This window comes from Cryptomeria japonica, chromosome 5 (assembly GCF_030272615.1).
Source record: "Cryptomeria japonica chromosome 5, Sugi_1.0, whole genome shotgun sequence".
Taxonomy (NCBI): domain Eukaryota; kingdom Viridiplantae; phylum Streptophyta; class Pinopsida; order Cupressales; family Cupressaceae; genus Cryptomeria; species Cryptomeria japonica.
The window spans coordinates 308,943,438-308,960,499 of NC_081409.1; the positions used below are offsets into that span (position 1 = coordinate 308,943,438).

General features: G+C 39.2%; 1 protein-coding gene across 1 annotated transcript; it reads right to left on the reverse strand.

The window, feature by feature from the left end:
- Nucleotides 1-206: 206 nt before the first annotated feature.
- LOC131057121 (pentatricopeptide repeat-containing protein At5g18390, mitochondrial) lies at nt 207-4,797 on the reverse strand. The gene is made up of 2 exons (XM_057991305.2): nt 4,624-4,797; nt 207-4,454 (listed from the first exon to the last, which is right to left on the reverse strand). The coding sequence occupies exons 1-2, from the start codon at nt 4,655-4,657 to the stop codon at nt 3,106-3,108; spliced, it is 1,383 nt and encodes a 460-aa protein (XP_057847288.2). The 5' UTR covers nt 4,658-4,797; the 3' UTR covers nt 207-3,105.
- Nucleotides 4,798-17,062: the final 12,265 nt, after the last annotated feature.

The following is a 17,062-nucleotide window of genomic DNA, read 5'->3' on the forward strand; positions in this document are numbered from 1 at the left end:
AAAAAGTATTAACCCTTCAATATTTTTACTGTAATCATTTTTCAACAGTTTATTACAAGGGACTTGTGGTGTCTAATTGATAGACATGCCCAGACCCGTTGACTGACTCTCAAATGTTCTTAAAAGTATAAAACGAAGCCATTTTTTTCCAGAAAATCAAGTAGAAACTTAGCTATTAAACTATTAAAGGACATTTCCATTCCACGAGTTCTTAACAGTTCAGTTCTATTAATGTAAATTCAAATTCACTCACAATGGAAGCCCTTGATACTCAAATGGTGAATGAATGTCCTTAAACTCTATAACCACCAGCTATGTCCCAGAGTAGTTCCCAAAGTATGTCCTCTCAACTTCCCGCTTTCTGTGTTAAGCTTTCTCTGCATGCAGGCAGCTTGCTTGGTCAAATGCTGGAGTGAGATCGAAAGGTTCAAAGGCTTGACTGGGGGAGAACGACACAATATTCTGCCTGTTTCCTATGGTAATTCATAAATGACATTCTTTCCTGCTTTCTGAAAAGGTTTCTTCCAACTATAGCTAGATTATAAGCATGATTTTCTTTCCTGCTTTCTGGAAAGGTTTCTTCCAACTATAGCTAGTTGATAAGCGTAATTTTCTTTCCTTCTTTCTGGAGTACTCTTCACAACATTCTATCTAGTTCCTGATTACCTTGCTTCCATGTGCCTGCTTTCAGTATCCATTCTGCATATAAAGTGATGCAATATCTGCAACATTGCCTTATTCGGGAAAGCTATCAAGTGAACTAAATCAGAGATTGAAGAGATGACACCAATCCTAAAAATTCATCCAGAATGGATGCTGACAGCCTATAATCTGATTTAGACATTATTATCCATTACTATCGTTGTTCAGAACTTGAGAAACTATATGGTTCTCAGAATCAGACCAGATATCGATTTGGTGTGCAAGCACCTAGAGGAAACCAACAATAGTTCAATTTATCTTTTTCTTGTTCGAGCTTTTGTAACCCAGTTTTCAACCCATTGACCATGTTGAGGAATAAACCCAACCTTAAATAAACGTGAAAAATAGAGAAGTGCATTAAATATTCTAAAGAATGTGAAACTGTTTCCTTCATCCTCTTGCCTCAGTTATCTGCATCTCTGAAATTCAAAGGTCTACAAAGCGCACCAAAAAAGAAATTATACATGAGATCGCTCAGTTTCAAACATACAGAGATCGTCTAAAACCTGCCATAGATCCCTGTGTTGTGCCCACTTTGTAAACCAGCTCAAGGTCCTGTGATATTGATAAATAATTTTTTTTTAATTGGTAAAATGGGATTAACTGCCCCAGCTGGTGAGGCCACAAACTGGGGGGCCTCATCCTTGCATGTCAAAACAGTCCCTTCACCAATGGCCAACTCAACCAACACATCAACATCCAATGTGCAACTCACCAACACCATGTGCCCATGCACAATATTGATAAATCCATTTCATCAACAGTAAGGTTCAAGATTTTGTCAATACTTCCTCCACTTTCATGTACTTGTAAGTCTGATCTATAAACATACACATGGTAAAAGTTCTTTGAAACAAACTTAAAAGCACTGCTTTTGGAAAACCATTTAAATTGATGGGTCCAACTGAATTTTCATGCTAATATTGGAAATGAGATCTTAAATGGCACTGAGAAACACTTAATTTGAAAGTTTTCAAAGAGCACCCTGTTTCTTGTTCACTTCACATTACAATCCCATGATACTAAACTCTAATCATGAAAAAAAGTCAAAGCATGTTTTGATTCGATCATGTTTATTGAAATTATCTAAGATTCTTTGATATGTGCATTATGGTCACACAAGCTGCAACTACATAAGCCTAACTCAGGTTTTCTAAGCTCAATATTTGCTTAGGAAGGAAAATGAACCTCACTTAGTGGACCTTCAGATCTGCTGAAAAAATATTCAATGCTATTCCAGCCTTTTGTCTCGATGGCTATCCAAAATGGCTGCTCAATATTAACAATAGAAAGCATCCTAACCATCTACCCTATTAAATGTTTAACAAAGATATTTAATTAACAAAACAGGTTTTGATATCGTGGTTAAAAGAGTAGCAATAAGTGTTCAGGACCACAGTTTTTATGAAGTTATATGAAATGACATAACATGGACAGATGTCTGTAACAGTGGAAAGCAAAGCCCTTAATCCAGGGGTCTTGAAATTGCATTGTTTCACTCAGTCACTATTTGCTCTACTTTGTGAAGCGATTCTTGAGCCATTATCCATTTGATTGATTTCCAGAGAGCATGGTCAACAAGATCGAGATAGTAAACTTGAGGGAAAAACCCTCCTAGCATTTTACTGATTTTCCAGTACGTTGCCTCCAATTCGCCGGGCTTACAATCCTTATGTTTGTGGAGACATTACATTTTCTGCCACAGCTTATCAGCTATGACACGCTTCTCTGTTTTCTTTAGAAGGCTGTCAGCAAGTTCAACAGTGGGAGAGTGAGAACACCACCCCAATCCTGAAGATTCATCCATGCAAGCAGCAGCTGCTTGCCAATATAGCCTTACAATGCCCATGGACCAGTGCAGTATTTATTTGGCGGGATTTGTTTCTTCTTCATCACATAAAAAAAGCCATCTGCAATCTTTGAATGCCTAGCCTTACAAAGAGCACTGATTACCAAATTATATGAAAAAATTTAGGGCTTCTGACACTCCGCTATCATCTTTGAAAATATTACCAGGCCACCTCAATTCTTAACACATTCAATGATTCCTGTTGAATTATTTGATAAGTTTCCCCGTCCTGTCTCAACCCTTGATCTGACATCACGTTAAAAAATTTAAAGGCCTCTTCCAATTTCCCACAACCAGTGACCTCATCAACGAGCATTTTCACACCAAAAGCACCAGGAAACATGCCTATGACTCCAACCTTTAGAATACCCCCTTTGTTGACTCAGAAAGAAATTTAATTAACAAAATAGATATTATCTAGTGATTGAAGTGTAGCGGTTAGCGTTCAGAGGCACAGTTTAGAGATCTATAGAAATGACATAACATGGATGGATGTCTACAATAATGGAAAGCAAGGCCTTTAATTAATTGAGGGACACTGAAATTGCAGTGTTTCACTCAGCCATTATTCGCTCTGCTTTCTGAAGCAGTTCTTGAGCCATTTCCCATTTGGCTGCTTTCCGGAGAGTGCGATCAACAAGATCAAGAGTGTAAACTTGAGGAGAAAACCCTCTTTCTAGCATTTTATTGACATTCCGGTAAGCTGCCTCCCATTTGCCAGACTTACAATCCTTATGTATGCGGAGGCACTCAATTTTCTGCCACAGTTTATCGGCTATGTCATGTTTCTTTGTTTTTCTCAGAAGACTGTCAACAAGAGCAACGGTAGGAGAATGAGGACACCACCCCAATCCCAAAAGCTCATCCATCCAAGCAACGGCTGCTTGCCAATTATCAGCCTTACAATGCCCATGGATCAATGCTGTATATATCACATTGTTTGGAGGGATTTGTTTCTTCTTCATCAAATAAAAGTATTCCTCCGCATCCTTCAGATACCCACCTTTGCAAAGAGCACTGATTACTAAGTTATATGTAAAAAATTTAGGCTTTAGACCCTCAGCTATCATCTTAGAAAATATTCGATGAGCCTCCTCAATTCTTCCAACATTCACTAATGCCTGCAGGATTATGTGATGAGTTTCCTCATCTTGTCTCAGTCCTCGGTCCAACACCAAGTTAAAAATTTTCAAGGCCTCTTCTACTTTCCCACAACTGGTAACCTCGTCAATGAGCATTTTTACAACAAAAGCACTAGGAAAAAGACCTAATTCTCCAACCTTTGAAAACACCCCCTTTGCTGACTCCAGATGATTTTTATTGGAGAGATTGGGCACCAAAATATCCAATGAACCCAAAACTTTCACATTCTGAATAAAAGGGTTTTTCTTATTTGCGTCACATAAGTTTCCAATGAGTATATTGACAGCACTTCTTGTAGGCCTAATACCATTGCGACACATCTCCTCAAAAATTCCCAATGCCTGCTCTACTCTACCAATTTTACACAAACCGATAATCACATTACTGTAAGAAAAACTATCCGGGCATTCCATTTTTCTCAAAACCAACAAACCCTTTTCTACACAAGCAACCAAATGCCCTTCCTCCACAGCACTACATTTGCACAGAACATAAAGCACATTGTTAAAAACCAAATTATCAGGCCTACAATTAAACTCTTTCTCCATTTCGTCAAACACCCACAAAGCCTCTTGAATTCTGCCAGCCCTACCCAAAAACCTTACCGCAATGGAGGCAGTCCGGGAGGTCACAAGATTTGATCCACTCGCAGACATTTCCTTAAGTAGGCGCTTCAGGTCATCAAAAAGCTTTCTTCTGCCTAAAAAGTCTGCCATATAGTCCACCACTGCGTTGGTGTGGTGATAATCACTTTGGCGCCCTGCCCATGAAAAAAATTGCAGAGTACTTTGTTTACCAATTCGCCTGTAATTTCTCAAAACCCCTAACACTAAATCGGGATTTAATCTATCACGAAAAGGCCTCAAAATTAAATCATATTTATTGTCCTGTAGAGATTTGACAGATAATGACGTGCATATTTTCTGTACCTGTAGAGCGCAGTGGGCTGGAACCTCTACCCATTCTGGTAAAACTTCTTCTGTTTCTTCTTCTTCGTCGGATGAACTGTTTGACATTTCTGCGAGAGGCCTTCTGCTATAATTATTAGCGGGTTTCCAGGGTTTTTCATAGCCATTTCTGTTGCAATTTTTTGCCCGCTTGGAGTTTTTTTGAGATGAGTTTCCATTGAAGGGAGGTGGATGTTTAAACGAGTGATTAAATGAGTTTTTGCGATTTCCAGTGTTACTGATGGTGGAAAATAAGAGGGCGTGAAACTGTTGGCTTGGCTTACAAAATGCAGGCTGATTAGGTTTGCAGAAGAAGAAACGAGTTACAGGGAAAAGAAAGCGTTTAAAAAACTCGAGTCGATCCATTCAATCGAATTCAGTTTTGGTTAGTGGGTTTAATGGTATATGTCGAATGCAGTCATTTTGAAGCAGTTGGTTTTTTAAAGAGGGTTTGGATAGAGACTTATGAATGCAGTCATTTTGTAGCAGTTAATTTTTTAAAGGGCGTTTGCATAGTAAAAATTTTTTTTAGGTTTCTTATAGTGTTGTTAATCTAGAGTAGATAGAAGAGGAAGAGGAAGAGTATACTGAGGGATACAAATAGAGAGATATAGAAAAAGAGATGAAAAAAACAAGGGAGGATTCAAGAGTTAAAAGATTTTTTCTAATAATAAGTTTTTTTGAAACTTGAAAGACAAGATTAAAAGATAAAAAAGTTACACGAGGAGGATTCAAAGAGTTAAAGGTTCTTTTTAATAATAAGTCTTTTTGAAAGATTAAGATTTTATCAATGATATGATATGTCTATTGATTATGAAACATTAGTAGTACAATTGTTCTGATTGATTGAAAAACAGGTTTTACGGACTTGAAACCATTACAACATAGTTAGAAATAAAGCTGAGAAAATAGAGTCCACATACAGATCGACTGGTCAAAAGACCAGCGAACAGAAAAAAATAGCTAAACAACAAAAAACAGCAAAGAACCCAAGGAGACACTACATAGTAATTTTCTTAAGCAGATCCTCTGCCTTTGTCACCAGCTCATCATAGGTCGCCCCAACTGCTTTCAGCTCCTCCAGGTCCTTATTCACTTTCTTTTCCTTCCTCTTCCCACGGGTGCGGGTTCTGGGACCCTGGGCTTCCCCTGTTCCTTCTACATCCAGGTCAATTTCCTGGATTTCCTTTTCATCATCAAGCTTGCTGATGAGGGTATGGGTGTTGTTGGCTGAGATTTTCAGAATGCTGAGGCTCTGCTTCGCAATGTTCTTGAGGCACTCCTCTATCTTGTCCACTTTGGCGACTGTGTCCGAGAGCGTTTTTTCACTAGTTTCCTCCAAGGTTTTTCTATCCTGTATCTCCTTTTCAATTTTCTCAAACCGGGGATTAAAGGCATCTCTGATGTCTTCCGCTTTAGCAATTGTGTTCTACAGATCCTCGATGTAATCGGCCATAGTGTTCCCCTCTCCAATGTTAATAGTCTCCAAGATCAAGACTCTGTTGCAGAGTTTTTTGTACTCATCTGCAGTTTTCTTATTCCCCTCAATAAGCCATTCTATGGTTTTCATAAAACCATTCAAGGCCTCGGGAGGAGGGCCAGAAGAGGGAGTCACTTTTCCAGGGGTTATCTGTTCATCTTTAGAGATATGGAGGGCAGAAATAGTGTCTGCGGCCCTGAGAGTCTCCTCCATAGTCTCCATATCCGGGCTGTGTTCAGCTTCCAGGGTCCTTGTTTGCTTGTCATCTTCCAGTTCCTTGCTAGTCTCCTCCAGATCTTTGCCAGTCTCCTATGTTTTCTTTAGCTTCTTCCTGGTCTGAGCTTGGTTCTTACTTTTTTTCTTCATCACCCCCTTAGGGTTCTTCTTCTCCTCAGGGAAATCAGAGTACTCTTCTTCCGAAGAAATACTAATCAAGGTTTTGCTTTGAGGTTTTTTGCTCTTAGAAGAAGAGGGTCTTGATTTCCTCATCTTACTACTCTCATACTCTGAGTCATCAGAGCTTTCCTCATTATCAGTCGAGGAATCATTGTCTGATTCCTCCTCCTCCGAGAAATCAGAATCAGACATTTCTTCTTCTGAATCCACAGAGAGCTACCTCCGGTTGATTTTACTGGCCTTTAAATGGTCATAAATGAGGACCATAAGTCCCTGGTGCATTGCAGTATCACCCCGAAGATTTTCTTTATAGGCTTTTAGGGAGGCATTCATAGAACAGAGCAAGAAGTAAGGGAAATTCACCTTATCATTATGCCTAAAATGATTTAACAGGACAAAATGATACCCATATACTTTCGTAAACCTACCATCTAGGGTTATATACCTCATTAAAACAAAGAGAATTTCCCGCCAAGGTTTTGCAAAAGCCCTAGGCGGGTAATAGGTTTTACTCAACTTTACTAGTTTTTTCTTCTCTTTCTCAGTGACCGGGTACCTTTCAATGGCTTCCCTGCTGACCTTCCTGTCTCTGTAGAAGTTGCAGCCCTCCTTGTTGAGACCCGTAGCTTTAGCTATTAATTCTTCGTCAATTTCCACCAGTTGGTCGCCCATTTTAAGCATGCCCTTCTTCCAATTTTTGCAGAAGAAGCTAGTTATCTTTCCATCACGGCTATGGAGTCTCTCAATGAAGCTCGAAAGACCACCCTTCTGCAAAATTTTCCACACCTCTTCTTTCTGTTTCCACTCCTTGCAACTACTTGGCTCATATCTTCTCCTATTTCCGCCCATGGTGTCATTTCTCATAGTCAAGTTTAGATTACAAAACTGGTGAAACAGAGAGCTATTCGGAGTTAAAACAAAAACCCAGAAAGCATGTGTAGCATTAATGATCTGATGGGTTATAAAACACGTTTTGCTGGCTTTGATGTTGTAATGAGTAATAACCTCATTATAGAAGTAACTCAAAGTGCTTACTTCAGTACTTATCATAATTGCCCTGTCAATCAAGAGTCTTTGGGGTACTTCGATATCTTTCATTAATTATGATTTGTCTGACATCTTCGGGGAGACCGCTCTCACCTATCCATGTGGTTATAGTCTCATTCTTAACCGCCACATTTGCGGCCCAATCAGCAGAACAATTGGCCTCCCGATAGATATGGGATATGTGGCATTTTTTGAAGGTTCTAATGATTTCAATAGCAGAAAAAATTATATTGTGAATCGACCAAGAGGGCTTTGAGGTCCCATTGAGACACTTAATTATATTATTGGAGTCCCCTTCTATCCAGAGATAGGGACAGTTCCATTTCTTGGCTAGAATAATACCTTGAAGGGCTGCCATAGCTTCCGCTTTATGATTGGTTTGAGTGCCAATAGGGACAGCAACCATACCTTTGCAAATGCCTCTGTAGTCTCTGAGAATAGCTCCACAGCCTGAGGGACCTAGGTTTCCTTTGGCTGCTCCATCAAAATTGATTTTAAGCCATCCTTGGGGAGGGGTTTTCCATTTAACTTCAAGCCTTTTATTGTAGCTGAGATTATGACCATCAGTGATCTTCATATTCCAAGCTCTTAAGATGTTTGACTCCAAGGAGTTATTAGAGTAACAAGAGACCTCCATGGTTCCCATGTTTTCCTGAATAGCCCTTTGAATTTTCTGAAAAACAATGTCTTGATTTAGGGACACATCCCTAAATATTCGGTTGTTTCTTTCCTTCCAAAGACCCCACAAAATGTGTGGAAGAGAGAGCTACCACATACATCTCAGAAAAGAGTTGGTCCAATGAATTTGCCAGGAAGAGAACAAATCTCTGATGTTACTGGGAAACACCCAAGCTAGACTAAAGCTCTTGAGGAAGCTTTCCCAAACAAAGGTTGAGAAAGAACAGTGGAGGGCAAGATGGTCCACTGACTCTTCCTCTTGAAAGCACAACACACACCTGTTTGGAAGGGCGAAATCTCTGCATTTAAGGTTGTCAACAGTAAGGATCTTATTTTGGAGAATAGTCCAGAAGAACAAATTGATTTTGGGAGTGAGACCTTTTAACCAAGCTTTAGACCAGAAGGGATTCATAGGAGGGGAGGGGGAAAGGATACCATACATCGAAGACACAGTAAAAATACCTTTGGGGTTATATTTCCAGATCAAGGAATCCTCTTCCTTATTCAGCCAAAAAGCAGACAATTGGGTTTTGAGCTTAGAGAGACTGGGATGAATATTATCAATGTTCTTCTAGTTGTTCCTATCCCAGTAATCTGCCACTAAGGTACCAAAAGAGCCAATACAGGAGGGGGCATGGGAAACCCACTCATAGAAATCCATAAGGGGTTTGTCAAAAAGCCAGGGATCCTCCCAGAATCTAACTTTTCTGCCATTTCCAAGTTTCCATGTCACACCTTTAGCAATCGCATCTTTACATTTAGAAACATGGTTCCAAATATGGGATCCATTTATGCTGAGATCCGAATTAAGAAAAGAAGAAAGAGAAGAGGACAGAAGAGAATACGTACTTCTCCAAATTTTGCACCATTCAGAATCAAAGTGAAACCATCTCCAAGCTTGTTTAGACAAGAGAGCTTCATTTAAAGTGTGAATCCTCTTGAGCCCCAGACCACCTTTTCTTTTTGGCTTGCGGACCTGATCCCATGCCACCAAGGACATTCTTTGCTTTTCCTCAACCCCAGACCATAGGAATCTTCTTTGAATTTTCTCAATAGCTTCAACGTACTTGACTGGAATTCTGAATAGGCTAAGAGCATAAATGGGGATACTTTGAAGAGTAGCCTTAAGGAGAAGGAGCTTACCAGCTTGACTTAAAAGAGCCCCTTTCCAACCTGCAAGTTTTTTGTGAAATTTATCAACCAGTGAACTCCAATAGGAGTCAGGAGGGGCAATCCCCATGGGGAGACCAAGGTAGGTAGCGGGAAGGTCAGCAATCTTACACTCCAGAATTATATTGATCCTTTGTTGTCTTCTCTCCGGGGTATTAATGAAAAAGACATCACTTTTGGCCCAGTTAATAAGCTGCCCCGTAGTAGAAGCATATTTACACAAGGTACTCTTCAGAACTTTAGCTTATGAGATGCTTGATTCCCCCATAATTATTGTATCATCAACAAACTGCTGGTGTGAACAAATAAGGTCAGCAGAAGAAGGTTGGAGGCCCTTAAAGGATCCTTTCTGCACCAAGTTTTCCATGGTCCGACCAAAGCATTCTGCCATAATAATGAAAATGATGGGGGAGATAGGATCTCCTTGCCTAAGACCTCTCGAAGCTTGGAAAAAAGTTGAAGGAGAACCATTGACAAGAACAACAAAGGACACAGTAGTGGTAAGTTGGGAGAAAAGATCCACAACTCTTGGGGCAAACCCAAAGGAAGTGAGAACTTTCTGAAGAAGAGACCAATCAACCCTATCATAGGCTTTGGAGAGGTCGAGCTTAAGGATGAGACCCTACTTCTTCGCTTTAACAAGAGAGTGAATATTCTCATGAACAGTAATAATAGAATCGAGAATTTGTCTTCCAGGAACAAACCCATTCTGCTGGTGTTTAATTAAAGTCGGGAGAATAGACAAGAGTCTAGAAGTCAAGACCTTAGATATGATCTTGTAAAAGGAGTTGCAGAGGCTAATAGGTCTGAACTTGTCCAAAGAATTAGCACCTTGAATCTTGGGGATGAGAGCAATAAAAGTACCATTGATTTCCTTCAAGAGTTTTCTAGCCCCAAAGAATTCCTTAACCCCATTAGCAACATCAGTCCCGATAATGTCCCAAAACTCTTGAAAAAAGAGCATGGGACCAGGAGCTTTGTTTCCATCAAAGGAGAAAACAACATTTTTAATTTCTAAGATGGAAGGAATGGAAGAGAGAAAGACATTATTTTGGGCATCAATGAGACGAGGAATGTTCTGAAGAAAAGAGGACTGAGCTTCAGCATCCAGACTTTGATCCCTCGTTAGGAGGTCCGAGAAATACCTCTTAGCTTCATTCCTTATTTCATCTTCCTTGACCAGCTCCCCACTGTCCACAACTAACTTGTTCATCCTGTTGGTTGCTTTATGTTTGATGGTTGACATATGGAAGAATCTTGTATTCCTGTCCCCTTCCTTGAGCCAAATGCATCTCGATCTCTGCTTGCAGAACATTTCCTCTTTAGCAATAATGTCATGGTATTTCTTAAGAATCTCATTCTCCTCAGCAATAGAAACAGTGCTGAAACCATCCTTCTGGATCTGGTCCTGTATTTCTTTAAGGTTTTCCTGAATTTTACTCTTGGCCTCAAATATATTCCCAAAGCTATTTTTATTCTAGATTCGAATGTTGTCCTTCACACTTTTGAGCTTCTTAAGCACTTTAAACATTGTCGTTCCCTCAACTTGGATACTCCACCATTTTTTAATATATTTTTTAATGTCGGGGTGAAGGGTCCACATTTTTTCAAATCTAAAGGGATAGTTTTTCCTTCTATTGATCAGATCAGCATTGAAGGTGATTGGAAAGTGATCGGAACCAACCCAGATATGTGCAGACAAAGAACAAAAATACTGACTGTACCAGTCATCAGAAATAAGAGTTCGGTCCAGGCGCACTTGAATAAGGTCATTGCCATTTCTTCTATTTGTCCAAGTGAAATTGCAACCCTGTATCTCCAGATCATTAAGAGCTTGGGAATAAATAAAGTCCATGAGGGCCATCCTACTTTCCAGCTGAGGAGGACTGCCTCCAAATTTTTCCTCCTCTTTCAAAGGCGTATTGAAATCCCCCATAACCATCCAACTAAGATTTTTGAAGCTTTCCCTAGCCTGTCTAATCCTTTTCCAAAAAGAGTTTCTAGCCTTTAAGGTATTAGGAGCACAAATGTTTGTGAGAACCCATGAAGAACCATCTTTAATGCTCAAATTTAATACAAGAAAAATTACTTTCCTGAATAATGACCTGGTCTTTAACAGTGTTAAGATTCCAAATGGTTGCAATGCCTCCAGAAGCACCCTCCGAACTTCCCCCACTAATATTACCATTTTTGAAGAACTTCAAAGATTCAACTTTTTCTTTACTCATTTTGGTTTCTTGAATAAGAAAAATGTCAGGATTGCTATCTTAGTAGTACAATTGTTAAAAATTGTGAAATAAATTATTTAATTGTTCTTATGTTAAGATAAAATTACTTACGTCATATTGAACTAATGAACTTGTAAGCGTAAAATTACTTACGTCATATTGAATTAATGAACTTGTAAGCGTAGTGATTTCAAGTTTAAAATTTGCAAACTTAACTCTTTGTTTTTAGATTATACAAATGAGATATCATGAAGATGAAGATAGCTATGATTATGTTACTATTCATTTATTGTGTTTTGACTATTTTGTAATTTCATACTATAATGACTCTTATATTACTATTTTGCTATAATACATGTTTATATTATATTGCCATACTACTATGGTCATTAAACCAAAATCAAATTAAAAAATAATATTATATATATTTTTTTATATTAGAAATTGAGAGACCCACAATCGGAGAGTTTATACAAAAGAGGTCAAGGGAGGCAGAACCTCAACCAACAAGCAGTGAAAACAGAGAGACTATGAGTAACCATATACAGTCATCTACTAACCAAAAAAAGAGACACTAATGAGTACATATAGTTATATTACTAGCAGCATAAGGCACTAATGTAGAATCTCATCTTGGTTCTCAGCCACGTGGTACATATAGTTATATGAAAAATATTATATATTTAATATTTTTTAAATTCAATTTTAATAATGATATTATATTAGTATAGATATTTTTAAAAATAGGGAGATGTCAATTTGGAGCTATTTTATTTACATAAAAGTTCATCTCTTTTATTACTTAATTATTTTTATTTTTTTTAGTTACACAATTTGAAACAAAAATTTTATATATGACTTATTTTAGAAATAATATGTTTATTATTAAATATTAAAATTTTGACAAACTTTAACCCTTTAATATTATTATAGATACCTCTTGACATTAATTATACATTTTAGTTGTTTTCTATATATAAATTTTTTATATTATTTAATTATCAATTAATGTTATTATTTTCAAAATAGAGTTTTTTAATTATATCTAAATTTAATTGACATCTATAAATTTTGTTTTAAAAAATTATTATTTATTTGGTATACATTTTAAGATTAAAATGAATAAATAAATATATTTTTTAATAAAATATTTAATGATATGAATAAAAAACAAATACTAATTAAATCGTATTAAACAAAATAATTAATTTTGTTTTGAAAGACATGACTATTCAAAATCTTGTAGAACTATTACATAAAGCTAAATGTTTTAATAGTTTATGTAGGATATTTATGTGGGGGGTGGAGGGGTAATATTTTTACAAGGGGGGAATTTTTTTCTTTTGCTATCATCATTATATGATAATTATTATTAACTTAATCTTATTACTCTAAATTGTAAACAAATCAATGTCGTGGGGTTAATTTTGCTTACCAACAACAATTTGAAAGACTTGCTCCCGCTCTGCAAGTTTCAAATTTCAAACCCCTTGTTGTTCATGGTGGACTCTGCTAGTGGGGATCTTCCCCCACCGCTTATGGACCCCACTTTGGACTTTGTGATGCTGACAATGTCTGTCACATCCTCTCCTAGTCCCACGATGGATTCTCCTTCCGGTCTGACTGTGATTCAGCTTGACAGTTCTATTTTGGGGAGCTCTCTGGTCACGCCCATGGTTTCTGATCCTATACTCGATGTGTTGGTTGTTCATGATAAGCAAAATATCATTGAACCTCCTACTAATAACACGAATCTCAAAGGATGGAAAAATGTGTTGGTTGGAAACTCTGAGACTGTTGACCCCAACATCATCCCCATCTACTCGCAAACTAAGGAGGGAACGTCTTTAGAGCTCCCTGACATTGTTCTTAACTGCATTCTACACAACATGGCTAATACTTTGGTGGGAAAATTCTTCTCCTTGCACCCCACGATGGAGATGGTTAGAAAATGGGTCAACAATAAATGGAAACTGAAAGGGAGTGTCTTTGTTAGTGCCATGCCTAGAGCCCTCTTCCTCTTCAAATTCACTAGTAAGGAGGATGTCGCTATTGTCCTTTCTGTTTGTTGGTCTTATGGTCGAAACAATCTTTCCCTTTATCGTTGGAAGGTTGGTTTTGACCCTGCGGTTGATTTATAGAAAACTGCTCCGATTTGGGTTCGGCTCCTGGGGCTCCCCTGGAATACTAGGATGAGTCCATCTTTAAATGGATTGGGAATTCCTTTGGTCATTTTGTTGATGTCGATGAGATTACCAGGACCAAATCATTTTTGGTCTATGCTCGCTTCTGTGTTCAAGCTACTGTGAGCATGAATCTCCCCAACTTTATAACCCTGAAATCTAGGCTAGGTAGCTATACTCGGACCCTTGTTTATGATAATGCCACCCTTTTCTGCCAAAAATGTCAAAAAGTTGGGCATATTATTTCTCAATGCAACACTCTGGCTCCCTTGCCTCTTAAGCTTAAGGGCTTGGCCCTAGATGAATGCCATGTGCCAAATGTTCCTCCCAAGCATAATGGCCTAATTGTGGGGCATGTTGTTGCTCCTACTCCCGACTCGGACCTACCACCCCCTGTAGTTGAGGACCTGGTTATGGAAGAGTACCCCTTTGCTGAGAGTATTATCAACCTTCTCAGTTCTCCTGCAAAGAATGTGGACAAGGCCTCTAAATTAGCCCTGAAGGAACAGTGCATCTCCCCGTTGGCCAACTCGGTTCCACCGGTTGATCAATTGGAAGATGGTGAGATTGTGAGGGGCCCCATAATTGCCCCAGAGACAACTCGCTCCCTGACGTTTTTATCTCATCCCACTCCTCACCAAGGTATCCCCTCTCCTAGTGCTCCTGGTGCGTCATCCAACGGTTGCAAGACTCTTGTTGATGAGGGTTGGATTGCTCAGAGACAGAAAACTAGAAATGCAAAGCCTGATGTGGGGATAGACCTTAAAGTAGGCCAGCCTTCGTAGAGGCTATCGAGACAAAAGGAAGCAGCAAGGGATATTTCCAATGGCAGGCAGCGGACCTTGGAGATGTCCATAAAAGGTAATAAATGAAGGTCCTCTCATGGAATATGAGGGGCCTCAACAACCCCCAAAAGCAATATGCTCTTAAGATTTATATTTTTTAAAATAAAAGTATGGTCCTTCTCCTTCAAGAAGTTAAGATTTCTATGTCTTCATTTTCCCATGTTGCTGGAAAAATTTTTCCTGGTGCTAAGTTCATTATCAGTGATGCTACTGGAGCCTCTGGTGGCTTGGTTACCATGTGGGACCCCTCCCATTTCTCTGGCAGTCTTCTCTCCTCCTCTGCAAACCTTTTGGTCTCTAAACTCTCTTCCCAATTGAACTCCTGCCTTCTCATTAATGTATATGCCCCCAATGTCAGATCGGGTAGACTGAATCTCTGGAATGACATAACTACTCTAATACAAAATAATTTCAATGCCCACTAGTTGATCACAGGTGATTTCAACTCTCCTTTGATCCCCTCTGAGAAGTGGGGGGGCCTCCCTGAGTACTCTGATAGCATGACTGATCTTGTCGACTTCATTGGTAGGAATGGGTTAATGGATGTGGAACTAATGTGGCAAAAATTCACTTGGTCCAATCTTAGGAAGGGAAAGGATCTTATTCAGGTCAGACTTGATAGATTTCTCATCTTGGGCAATTGGGGAATTGGTCCCCCCTTGAAGCTCAATACCCTCCCTAGAACGGTCTTTGATCACAACCCCTTGCTCCTTTGGAATGCCACGAATTATGTAAGGAAAAATCACCCTTTTAGGTATGAAATTATGTGGAATTATCATCTGAAGTTCAAGGACTGCATCAAAAGATGGTGGAGCACCTACATCCCTGGCACATCTATGTTCTGGATTGCCCTGAAGCTAGATTTGATCAAAAGGAATGTCTGGGGTTGGAATAAATATACCTTCGGGGACATCTTCGGGAAAAGAAAAGGATCTCAATAGTAAACCTGATAGCTATCCAAGAGCGCATTGATCACAGTGATTTCCCTGAAGCTACCCATATGGAGGAGGCTTCTCTCTGCATAAAATGGAAGGAGAACTCCCACAAAGAATAACTCTACTAGAAACAGAAATCTCGGGTACAATGGCTCAAAGAGGGTGATAAGAATACGACTTTCTTTCACAGATCTTTTATTATCCACAAGCGAAGAAACCACATCTCCTCCCTCTTGGATGATAATAATCAAGAGGTCAATGATGAGGATAGTTTGGGCAGACTGACTACTAACTATTTTGCCACTTTGTTTAGGGAGGATGGTGACTCTGGGGCCCCTTCTGGGGAAGGATCTTCTCAACTGCCTCCTGCCATGACTCTCGGTGGAAGACAACAACCTCATTTTGGCTCCTATTTCTAAGGAGGAAGTCAAGTCCGTTGTTTTTTCTATGGGTTCCTTCAAAGCCCCGGGTCCTGATGGTTTCCCCTCGGATTTTTTCTAAGATTTCTAGGATGTGGTGGTCCTTGATGTTGTTCTGGCCACTAGGGATTTTTTCAGATCTGGAAGGCTTCTCACCAAGCTCAATAACACCTTCAGTTCCCTTGTCCCTAAAGTACAAAAAGCAACCAGTCTCAAGGACTTCCGCCCTATCAGTCTCTACAACACTATTTATAAAATCTTCAACAAAGTTCTTGTTTAGGCTCAAACCTTTCCTAGATTCTCTGATTAGCCCTACCCATAAAGGTTTTGTCCCTGGTAGATAGATTCTTGATGTGGCCATCTCTACCCATGAGATAATTCATTCCATGGATAAGTGCCATCAGTCGGGGATGGTGCTCAAACTTGATATCTCTAAGGCTTATGATAGAGTCAACTGGAAATTTCTCTTCAAAGTTTTGAAGACAATGGGGTTTGGAGATAAACTCATTAAACTTATTGGGGAATGCATATCTAAGGTCACCTACTCTGTGCTTCTCAATGGGAGCCCCCTAGAGAAGTTCAGGGCCTTAGAGATTTGAGACAAGGGGATCCTCTCTCCCCTTACCTCTTCATCATCCTTGTTGAAGTGTTGACTTCTAATTTGAACTCTTAATAGGGGAGCTCTCCTAGTCATCAAACCTGCTTCTATGGTGCCCCCTAATGTTTTGCACCAGTTTGTCGATGACACTATTCTCTTTGGTATCTCCTCTATGTGGGAAGCTACAGCTTGGAAATCCTTTCTTAACTCTTATGCTCAAGCCTATGGTCAACACATCAACTATGAGAAGAGAAGCATTTACTTCTTTCACACTCATGTTCAACTCCAAGATAAAGTATGCAGAATCTTTGGTTGTCAAAGGGCCTCCCTCTTTGGCACTTACCTTGGTCTCCCTTTGACTGTCAAAGATGTCTCTAATTCCTTCTGGATCTTTATCCTTGAAAGAATGCAGAAGAAGATGGTTGGTTGGAAAGGTAGATTC

Excerpts from the sequence above, each read along its gene's own strand:
- LOC131057121 (XM_057991305.2), bottom strand. The coding sequence starts at position 4,657 with ATGGGTAGAGGTTCCAGCCCACTGCGCTCTACAG. Across the intron at positions 4,455-4,623 it reads CAGCCCACTGCGCTCTACAG|GGCGCCAAAGTGATTATCAC; the intron begins GTACAGAAAATA and ends TTTCATGGGCAG.